This window comes from Pocillopora damicornis, chromosome 10, assembly GCF_964200805.1.
Source record: "Pocillopora damicornis chromosome 10, jaPocDami1.2, whole genome shotgun sequence".
In the NCBI taxonomy this organism is placed as follows: domain Eukaryota; kingdom Metazoa; phylum Cnidaria; class Anthozoa; order Scleractinia; family Pocilloporidae; genus Pocillopora; species Pocillopora damicornis.
Genome location: NC_142679.1, coordinates 12,555,046 through 12,566,295, shown reverse-complemented (window position 1 = coordinate 12,566,295; position 11,250 = coordinate 12,555,046). Strand labels below are relative to the sequence as shown.

General features: G+C 38.2%; 2 protein-coding genes across 3 annotated transcripts in view; one reads left to right on the top strand and one right to left on the bottom strand.

Moving 5' to 3' along the window:
* The window catches only part of LOC113671746 (uncharacterized), an 8,730-nt gene extending 6,785 nt beyond the window's left edge, over nucleotides 1-1,945 (bottom strand). The window contains exon 1 of one of the 2 annotated variants that reach the window (XM_027187998.2): nucleotides 415-1,945. In XM_027187998.2, the coding sequence (XP_027043799.2) occupies nucleotides 415-1,748 (1,334 nt within the window). In that variant the 5' untranslated portion in view covers nucleotides 1,749-1,945. The remainder of the gene's footprint in view (nucleotides 1-414) is intronic. The other variant, XM_089184312.1, reaches the window with a different exon arrangement.
* A 1,516-nt stretch (nucleotides 1,946-3,461) lies between these two features.
* Nucleotides 3,462-11,117, top strand: LOC113671752 (low choriolytic enzyme). The gene is made up of 8 exons (XM_027188005.2): nucleotides 3,462-3,810; nucleotides 5,434-5,568; nucleotides 5,841-5,979; nucleotides 6,308-6,483; nucleotides 7,519-7,749; nucleotides 8,555-8,705; nucleotides 10,104-10,215; nucleotides 10,885-11,117. The coding sequence occupies exons 1-8, from the start codon at nucleotides 3,726-3,728 to the stop codon at nucleotides 10,969-10,971; spliced, it is 1,116 nt and encodes a 371-aa protein (XP_027043806.2). The 5' UTR covers nucleotides 3,462-3,725; the 3' UTR covers nucleotides 10,972-11,117.
* The last annotated feature ends 133 nt before the right edge of the window (nucleotides 11,118-11,250 follow it).

The following is an 11,250-nucleotide window of genomic DNA, read 5'->3' as shown; positions in this document are numbered from 1 at the left end:
CAGTTGAATCTAGGAAATGCCATGAACAGACCTGCTTTATGAAATTTAGTTAAAGTAAGTTGTTGGGTTAGGTAAGCTAAATTTTCAAGCCCCGGTTGTTCGAAGGTCGGATAACACTGTCCACTAGAAAAATCTCTATCCGTTGGATAACCCCATACGTTTTGCTATCACTTATTCGCTTAATGGCGTTATCCACCCTTTATACAACTGGGCTCCGATGTTTTGCTCTTTAAAAGTCTCAAAATATTTGCAGGTGCAATATTTGCTACAAATTTGCAATATTTGCAAAATTTTGGTGTCAAGATTCCGCAAATTCTTGCATGTTTACAGCGTAAACAATTGCGCGCTCTTAAACTGCTCCAAGATATCTTTGAGTTAAGAAAAAAGTGAAATAACTAAACATTCTGACCCTACTTGGGATATTTTTCTTGAATAGTCTTTGTAAAAGTCCGAACAATTTCTAGTACTTCATCCGCAGTAATTAAACTGTTTCCATGACAGTCTCTTTTCAGTCTGTTTCCAATGCATATGAACTCTTTCGTGCCGTCATCTGGGAATACGGAGCTGAAATGTGTTTTCCAAATTCCTTCAAAACGTTTGAAAGTCCTTTTTTGGGCATATTTTGGTTCGTAAGGGCAACTCGGAAAAATGGATAGTATTTCCTGAGATACCTCCGGAAGTTGATCAAAAGTCATCGAGTCGTAATGATTTTCGATGCTAAAATCCTCTCCAAAATACGATGTAAATTTTTTTGACAGTTTTTGTTTTCTAGGTATCTCTATTCCTTCGTAATCCTCATCGCCTTCCCCAGCGTCAGCATCATTGATTTCCGAGTCAATAACGCTAGGAGATGCTCGTAGCATATCACTGCGTTCTGACAACTCTCTGTGATTAAAAAAAGAAGGATCATCCTGCAATAGGGGAGAGAGAAACTTAGCAGAAATTTCGGTAAACGCATGACCGCTGGGAACCAGCCAAGTGACATTCACGTGATCACGACTCATCATTCCTCCATTCATTACGTGAAGCACATCAAAGAAATACTTCCCTTCTCTCTCGAGATATATTTTCCGGGACGTGTGGCTTATAGACTTGGCCGAAGAATGTTTGTTGTTTTCTATTGCAACTTTTGCGATCAATTCAACATCCGTCGCGTTCTGTTCCTTGCCAAGCCATAGTTCAGCGAAGACATGTGCAATTAAGTGAAAAGTGTAATTACCAGTGATAGGAGGATACACGAATCCCATAATTCTTTGCCCGTACCAGGTCCCCGACGGAGCAGAGTTGATGGTGTGACGAAACAAACGTTCTTTAGGTAGAGTTGGAAATAAGGGGTACTGTCTTAAGCTATTTATTTTGGGACAGCACAGTCCCCTCCAGAGATGAACATTAACATTTCCTCTGTTGATTCTTGAATTGGCGTCAATGTTAGCAATTTCGCCTTCTATTACGTTGATATCTGACTGTGCATCTTCCATTTTCTCAATGATGTGGTATCTGACATCATTTTCTCCAGGGGTCCGTTTAACTCCCTCCCAGTCCTTTACTCGCCCATCATTGTCTGTGCGCTCACTGGGGGCTTTGTTTGCCGTCGCTCGCCAGTCTTTCGAAATTAAAATCTTTGAAAACTGCACCGACTGCTGCCTGTTGTGTCGAACGACCAGGGCTATCACGAGAACGTATATTATTCCGAATAGCCATTGACATGCATAGAGCCGACAAAATCTATGGCGAATCCTTCTAAACATTTACCAATGATAATCTCGTTTGAACCAAATGAAATCCTTTGTCTCGTTCTAGAATGAAGCATCTGACGATGAAAATTTTCCTTCCTATGAATAACTCAATTTTGACTTGGGCGAGTCATAATTGATTTCAAAGCATGGTTCGATTTGGACTATCGGAAGACATTTTGAAAACAACTACATGGCTGACTTCTAGTTCTGAAATAAGAAAAATAATTTGCATCACTGGTACCGGTTGAGAACAAAACATTGATTTGTTCTGTTATCTCGCTACCTGCTGGTGTCAAGTACATGGAAAATCTCACTGCAAGCTAGTTTTGAATCAAAGATCATCGTTTGTTTAGCTCACGGCTAATTATTAAGACATTTTCCATTTCATTACCCCATAATCTTCCATCTACTCTAATGACAACCGGATATCTAGCTTAAATATAAACTAATCGTTAATAACACGAATGAATAAGTAAACTCTACATAATTATTTCGTTGCAGAGTAAAACTATTAGATAGCACAAATTTTCTGGCATATTTGCGACCATTCCAATTTTGACTGCCAATTCAACACAAACTTCCCATTTATTTTTAAGGAAAAACACCACCGAAATCCAAAAGAGTAAACAAAAGTTCCCATGGTTCTCTACACTACCCAGCGGATGTTTCAATTGTTAAAAAGGAAAAAAAATGAGAAAAAAACGGGAAAAGAATTGTGGAAATAAATACAAATTAAGGAGAACATATCTATTCTGACAGTAAAAAGGAGGAGGCAGTTGACAAAAGTTCGATTTCCAGTGAGATAAAGACACAATAACAACAAAAACTATTTGCATGACAACAACATGATATTCCAGTTTTGCAAAAAGTGCTATTACTATTAATGAAAGCTTTCAAGGAAAAACGGAAATTAACAAAGACTACAATTATTACATATTTTTTGTTAAGCTGGTTTCGTTTTTCAAATGTATGGTAATTCATAAGATTTTATATATTGGACTGTATAGCTGGGCTCAATAAATCTAAGTAGTCGTTAAGGTGAAATTTTATTTTAGAAGAACTTCTTAGTCGAAGAATATTTCTTAGAATCTAGCTGGAAGCTGCAGAGAGTGCAAATCCTGTCAGAGTCGTATTTGCCGGTCTCAATACGGAACTTGTGGCTGCTTGTTTTTTTAAGTTTTAATTAATGCTATTATAGAAGGGATTTTCTATATATTTCTCAACAGGTTGAGGCTGGAGGTTTTTTTTTTTGAGATTTAAAAAAGAATTTTGTTCATGTAGAGGTAGTATCAGCCAAAACGGAGCCTTAGGAACTTGTTCCAGGTTGAAAAACAATGTGCAGAGAACAATGAAATACTTAAATTCTGCTAAGATTGTTTTTCCATGGTGTGAAAGCAAACATAGATCATCGATATTGTCTATATACTGAAAATTTTGCAAATAAACGATTTACTAAAATTATGAAGTCGCTTTGATGTTATGACTATTTCGTTAGAGGTTGAAGTATATCATTGAAAAAAAAAGGACAGCAATAAATTCGTGATTTTCGTTTGTCTAGAGACAACATTTTGACAGATCTCAGAAATTTTAATTTAGGGTCTTTTCATCGGATTTAACACCTTTTATGTACTAATGATGTGAGATAAAGATCCTTGTGGTATCTTAGAAACGTTTTATGCTTTAAAACATATGATGAATTTGGTTAATCCCCTAAATTTTTTTTCCGGTTTGTTTAAAAATTGTTGAAAACTGAAGCAGTTTATTTGGGGGCGTTGAGTCAAAATTGTTCTCAAATTCCATGTCTCGGCGTTTAGTTTCTTGAGTGAAATTGATAAATGACAATTGTTACAGTCGTTATCGTTTTTTCAAAGGGTAAACTGAACACCTGCTCTTTGCCTATAAAAAGCGGTTGATGCCAACGAGTTGTTGGTCTTCTTGGCCTTTGTTAAAGTGAAGCAAAATAATATATTTTTGCTCTGAAAAATTGTCATGTTTTTGTGGAAAGAAATCTTGTTGTTATCAACGGCACTTCAGTTCTTTAGTGCTTTTCCAGTTGATGACCTGATGATGCTTGGTAAGAGGACAATTTTATTGTTTATTTATCGTTGCAGGCAGAATGCATTCAGTTGTTGAAAAAAGCTCAAGAACATAACGTGAACTCAGAACAGGGATTAGTTCAAGACGTCACGAATGTATTTGGCAGCTTACGAAAGAAATCTTTTAAAATTGTTATCGAGTAAGTTAATTTCATTGCGGCTTATCCAGGAGATGTCTCGAAGTAGGTTGGCAGGAAGTCAGGTTTTGTTTATTTACCATTGCGTGCACAATTTGTTTGGTTGGAGTGCAAAGTCAAAATTCGTTATTGTAAAACAGGATTACCTTTTCTGTTGTTTAGAAACTTAATTTGTCAGCATACTTGAAATCGCTGATTTCTAGTCGGTATGCATGAGGTTTACTTGAATTTAAAAAAATTTTCTGCACAAAACTTGAGGCTCTAACAGGTTCTAACTAACAGAACTTCCGTCCAGAAGTATGATTGCCCCCTCCTACCCCCTACCCCTCCTCCCTCCGTATAGAATGTTGTTCTTTGTTAAGTTATGGTTGTTTTCGTGACAATCCTCCAGACTCGTGTGGGAGACGCAGTCGCCCGATGGCTATTGCGTTGGACTCTAGGTCGAGAAGTTCAGGGTCGAGACCTTGTCAGGTCAATGAGTTGTGTCCTTTATGGACACGTTAATTGTGACGAGATGTTTGACATACTTGAGTCTAACATCTCCCACCTCCACCCAGGAGTTTTGATGGATACCAGCAAACTGTTTCTGGGAGTTCTGACAAAATGTAGGAGGTTGGCCTTGGGATAGACCAGACTTCTACCCAAGGGGAGTAGCACCAATCATAGTCACTTCATGCTACAGAAATCGGCTTGATGGGCCTTTTTGCTGCTAACCCTAAGCATTTACTCTCTAAAGTCAAGCGGGTCAATGTGGGGCGAGAGTGAAGCAAACAAAACTAACAGAAAATGATTGATTTTGTCAATGCTTGATCATTGAACACTATCGGGCGCCCGCACAAAAATCACGACTCTTCTTTCGTTGGATATAATGACTGAACGCAAAACAGAAAAAACGTTGCTTTTTGTGATCGTGGAATTATGGCAGGAATAATTTTAAAGAAGACTAAGGTTGGCGTCGTTCACCGCGATCTCAAAAAAAGAAAGGATTTACAAAGATAGTTGTTGCTGTAAATGTTATTTGCTTATTTTCAGAGATCACGTTTTTCTTTTGTCGTACAATTCCAACACCTGGTACATCGAGATCTCACAAGAGACAAAAAGATGTGAGATTTTGTATAGAGGCTGATTTTATTTGTACAATATAGACGGGTTAAAGATAATTTTGTAAAGAATTAAAGAGTTTGACAGAAGAAGTTTAAATTGTGATTCAAATGTATTTCTTAATCAGCCAACCGCTACCAAGGAAGAACAACAAATAAACGGCCTGAGTTTTAGTATTTCGTGCTAAATCATAAGGATTTCGTGCTGAATACATGTTTGAGAATTTTGCACAGAATACTTTGGCGCAAAACACTCGAGTCTAGACACCGACGTATAGGATTCCGCTGGATTGTTTTGCGCGCTCGAGCTCCGCTCCGCCTCAATGGTTTACATCCATTTTTTTTTCTTATTTCTTTTTCATAGATGCGAAAGAGTCGCTGCTGGAAGACAACAGAGCACTTTCAAAGAGGGGAGCTGTACGTTCCTCCCTATATAAATGGCCCACCTCTAATGAAGATGGCAAAACAGTCGTCAAGATTCCCTATGTGGTTCAAGATGGTGTGTGACTAGCTTTTTTCATTGATACAGTAGTTGATTGAGTAATCATCCCTTTCTTATTTCAAGGTGTTTGTCTGCCTTAAAGAAAACACTCAAAAGCGGACGAAGAGACCTTAGTTGAGAAATAATACATCGGAATAGTTGGAAAACCTTTTATATTTTAAAGACGTGTTTTTCGAGGTAACTTCCCAGTCATTACATTTAGTTTATCCCTTCATCTTTTTATTCCACAATAAATTACATGGTTTTACCCATATGATCTGTTTGTACAGATCTTCACTCCAAAGCTAAAACTGAGTTGCAGCGTGCTATTCAAGATGTACACGAAGCTACTTGTGTGAAGTTTCAGGCTCGAAAGAGAGAGAGAGATACCGACTATGTTAGTTTTCAGCCTGCAGTTGACTACCAAATGTAAGTACTAGCCGCAAACGGCGGGAAGGGGAGAGAGAGTCCGGGTGGGAAGGAAGGGGGGAGGGTGAAGTTTAGTCTCGAAACGAGAGGTCGTTCCCTTTTTCCTTGAGAATGCAGCTATGGGGAAACTAACAGACTGGTGAAACCTTCTGTGATCGACCAAATGTAAAAGCAGCATCACTCAGAGTCTATGGGAACGCCTGAGAAGTATGCACATGTGTAGACGACCCGCAGGGCTAACAAGCTCGAGGCTGTAGTCTACAGTTTGGTCCTAATTTAAATTTTATTCGTTCATAGGGTTCTTAGTAACTTTATTGATAATTTTTAGATGCTTTGCCAAAATTGGGAAACGCTCAGGAAAGCAAGATGTTATTCTTGGAACAGGCTGCGAATACAAAGGAACAATTTTACACGAGATCGTTCATCTGCTGGGGTTTTATCACGAACACAACCGAAAGGATCGAGATTCATACTTGAAAATTTATGAAGACAATCTTGATCCAGGTAGGCCTTGTTCAATTATGCTTTACTTTTTTTCTTATTGTAATCTACAGTTGGCGAAAAAATTGTTGACTCAGTGACCTTTTCAACCCCCTCTTATTTTTATCTCTTTTACCCTTGTCAAGTCGAGGCAGAAATATCACAAATAAAGTACTTATGTCCCTGTAAACTCTGATCTACTATTTCAAAACTCGTGCATCGTGTTTCATCAGGGTTTCTAAACAAGAGAAATAAGATGAAAGGTACAAGCTTAGCCCTTTACACCCTAACATCAGTATGCATATTCTCGATACTGTTCTCTGTTCATTTCGAACGTTACTGACAAGGAGAATTTGTTTAACAATCAAGAGCTTCCTCAGTTGATGAACATTTCCTTTATTCTCGTGACCTTAATGTGATATATATTTTTTCTTTTTTCTGGGAGGGGGGGGGGGTTGGGTAGGGATTATGAGGAGAAGTAAGATGCCAGTCACTCGTAGGGAGGTCAAAAGGTCAAGTGAAGTCGGTGATTTAAGATTGTCTTGTAAAAGCTATTCATGGAATTTTTTTTGGGGGGGGGGTAGGGATTGTGAGGAGAATTGAGATGCCAGTCACTCGTAGAAGGTCAAAAGGTTAAGTGAAGTCAGCGTTTCGTAAACTTTGCCCCGTCTACTAGGGATATAATTCTAACGAACAAGACTCATTCAAACTGTTTTATTCCACTCTCGTATTCACTTATTTACAACGGGCGTGTAAACAGCTACTCTGCAAAATTTGAAAGAAATCACTCTCTTATACGATGTTCTTTACATTGTGATTTGTTGTTGCTAAGTAATGATTTAGAAGGTCATTCAAGGTTATGTTGATCATGTAAACCGATCAATGTCCCAAAATCACTAAAGGTGATGCTTCTAGCTCTTGACATAATGTTCACACTCGTCATCTGACATGTGTCACGCACGAATCACAAAGTCTCCGACAAGAGATTTTAAGATTGTTTTGTAAAAGCTATTTAAGGTAGTTATGAATCACCTGAAAGGCATCTTCTTTATTTAATAGCTGTTAAGGACGAAGTTATGAAGAAAACTGACACGGACAATTTAGGCTTTGCTTACGACTTCAAGTCCATCATGCAATACAGCAAGACCACATTTGCTAAGTCATCAGGCCTGGTCACCATGGAAGCGAGGTCGGATCCTAATATGGAGCTTGGCAACGAAAACGCCATGTCCGCGGCTGATATCATGAAGATTAACAAGTTTTACAACTGCCCACAGAAAAACGACGTGTGTAAGTGGAAAAGGCAATAGAACTATTGAACAATCTGACTATGTTAAGTTGCAAATGTAAACACAATTGATAACTTCATAAGTAGGGTTTTTATTTTATTGCCAATCTGAAAGCAATTACTCCTTTCACTCTCAAGATCAAGAAATCAAATTCTTTACATTTCCTACAATGCATTTGTTGAAATTTTCGTGCGAGAAATTTGGCGTGAAATCAAACATAGACCTAATTTTTCTTCCCGTTACCCTTCTACTTGAAAATATATTGACACCATGAAGAAGAATTCCTCCTTTCTCACTCCCAGGAGTGTTAAGGTTAAATAAATATCCCACGTAGACATGATCGGTTAACAGGTCCGGTAAGCGATCAAGTGTCCTAAATAAGATATATTTTTGTCGTTATCGAATCACGAAGAGCTCCAAAGAGCGTTCATTCTAACTTATGTGTATTCGTCATTATGTATGTTGTCGGGAGCCGTAACAATCATCTGTTGAAAAGCTACTCTTTCTTTTCAAACTTAAACCCTCTACGCCCTAACATCAGTCTCTATTTTCTCTTTACTGTTCTCTATACTTTTCCTTTGGCGCTGACAAGGAGAATTTGTTTAAAAATCAAAGCCTCTTAAGTTGGCTATCACTTCTTTCATTATCATGATCCTAATGAATGATTCAGTAGTACTTCTGTAGTGAAAAATCATAAATGCTGGTCACTCCTATGGTTCAGAGCTGCGGTTGCCTTGCTTTTCATAACGTTATTCGAGACACGTAACGGAATGGAGTTATGTCTGATCTTTTGTTTTATTCTTCAGATAAAAACATGGAGGTAATGGTGCAAACTGGTGATGGATATTGGGATGGTTCCGACGCCTTTTTGTACCTCGAGCTGATCGGTGATAAGGGGAGCTCTGGGGAGAGTAGTGTTGCAAAAGGCGGCCTTTACGACGACTTTGAGGGGAATGCGTAAGTGGCGACTAAAGCGAATTGTTAAACTTAACTAACATGCTTACGATACAGTCAAGACAAGTTAAGCATTTTTGTAAGTCACATCTACGTTATATATTGATTAAAAAAAAACCGATGTCGTTTATTGCCATAATCAAATTTAAACCTGCATCTTTAAATACGCGGTATTTCTAAGATTTTGTCTTTTTGAGGATCTCATCTATCCGAAAATTATTTTTAGAAATTTGAAGTGAAGTTAAAGGAAAGATTGGAATCTTATCTAACTTAAAAGTGGTTAGGTCTACCTTATCTAATGACAGACTTAAACGCTGGACTACCCTGTGCAGTAAGTTAAAAGTACGGTTAAATATTTTAAAAGTGCACCATCAGCTTTCGTTTGGTTGGTCACACACAAGGACTTTAATCAAACCTTCAAAGGATCTGAGTATTATACTCCAGAGCCGTGTAATTTCTATCTCTGTCATTAAAAAGTATTGGTAAAATGATAACACTGGCTGCTCTGTGAAATCTCAGAGAGAGACCCAGGCGTGAGGCGTGAGTAGTCCAGTGGTCAGTGTGCTGGACTCTGGGTCCGACGGCCCGGGTTCAAGTCCTGGCTGGGGCATGACGTTGTGTCCTTAAGCAAGACGCTTTACTCACATTGCTTCGTCTTCTCGGATAGGACGTAAAACCGTAGGCCCCGTCTCCTGCAGGGTTGGGGTAAGAGACGTTAATTTCCCACGCACGAGATTACTGTGTGGTGGATGTCCTCCCCTGGGGTGGGATGGGTGGAAGAGACACTAATTGTAAAGTGCCTTTGATCATATAAAATGTTAATTGTTATAAATGAATTGTAAAGCGCTATTGAATATAGCAATAGAAATAGCGCTATATAAATACTGTATTATTATTATTATTATTATTACCCAACCTTTCGAAGATTGTCTTTGAACGTGGTGAAAATTTTATGTAGGACGCTGATATTTTGAGTCTTGCGTTGCCGCTATCTAAGACGAAACAGAGCCTCATTTCCATTTTTTCAACCTCTTGATGATCAGTTCGAACAATTAGGAGCCATAGCGAAAGGCATATTTGCCTAAAATTTTTGTTTTCGTGTGATAACCAGTGACGCAGCTGTTTTCGACCACGTTTTATGGTATCGCATCTATCGCCAGGTCACTAAGCTGTTTTTCAAAATGGTAGCGTCCATAATAGGACTATTTTAGCATGTTTGGAGACAACTTTCGAAAAGTCAAGTTACTTTTCAGTGGCGGAGAAGACCCAAAATATCTCTAATTAGATCAAAATGACCGTATTTGGTGATGTTTGAGTAATTCACTGAGGGTGTCTAAGAAATTTAATTTGACAAGCACATGTGAGGACTGACTAGTTTTTTGTTTTGTTTTTTTATTTCAGGAAAGACAACTACCTTGTTGCATTTAAAGACGTGGGCACTATTCGAAAGCTGAAGATCAGATTACAAGAAAACCCTGACGGAAGTTATTTTGACGGGTGGGCTGTTGCTAAGGTAAGATTTACTGAAACAACTGTGCACTTAACAAATCGCTCGACAAACATGCAAGAACTAAATTTCATAAAGTATACTCGAAGAGAAGTCTAGGTAATAGTTGGCGCGTTTGTCTCGGAATCTGGCCTTTCAGGCAAGCAAAATCACATTTCTTCATCAAGAGGTGTGATATGTGACATGGAAAGTTTTAGAGGAACTTGATGTTAAAATCAAGGGAACGTACATGTATTTTAAGGTGAGCGCTCTAATTTAGAGCCAAATAAAACGCTCTAAAAACTGTACCACAACCTTGATCATAAAATGTTCCCCTCTGTTTAGGCTTTTAATTCGTATCACATCACGTTCTTGTCTTTTTCCAATAAAATGGAGTTGCATCGATTAATAACAGTTACAGCAAGCTGGGAAAAGTTACTTCAAAGAAGCTACATCACCACTGGTGAATCCTGGAAACTATTTTGTCTCCTTCAATTGCAGTCCGTGTAAATCTTTGCCTTCTATAAACATCCCCGTTCCTTTTTGTTTATTCTTATCACTTAATCGTTTTTCTACGATGGTAAACGATCACTGCAAGGTTTTTGTGTTACTTGACGAACCCACTTTAAAAAGCTAAAAGAGATCTTAAGTAGCTTATCGTAGCACTTATCATAAGAATCTTTTACTCTTCTGTAGATCACCGTCAAAGACGGAGACAAAACTTACATTTTCGGCGAAAGAGATGTTGATCCTGGAGAGACTGTTACTGTAAATGCTTCCTGAACATAATATTCCAGGCATTTATGGGTTTAATTTAAGCGTTCATTTGATTATGATAAACAAAATGAAGGTTAGATACCAATGCAGATGTAGTTTGATGTCACGAACCCCCATGTAAATGAAATTAAAGTGCAACAAGTGAACTTCCATGACCTGTGCTATCGTATGAAAGTAAACTCAGTTTGAAAGGATCAATTTAAAAGCAGAAAATGGCGAGCCTTTGGCTTAAATAGTTGTTGCGAAAAAAGTGTAACATTGCAAGTGATAGCCCCGAAAGGTATT

Coding starts and splice junctions, on each gene's coding strand:
- LOC113671752 (XM_027188005.2), top strand. CDS start 3,726: ATGTTTTTGTGGAAAGAAATCTTGTTGTTATCAACGGCACTTCAGTTC. Junction 3,811..5,433: donor TGATGACCTGATGATGCTTG/GTAAGAGGACAA, acceptor TCTTTTTCATAG/ATGCGAAAGAGTCGCTGCTG. Junction 6,484..7,518: donor TGAAGACAATCTTGATCCAG/GTAGGCCTTGTT, acceptor TTTATTTAATAG/CTGTTAAGGACGAAGTTATG.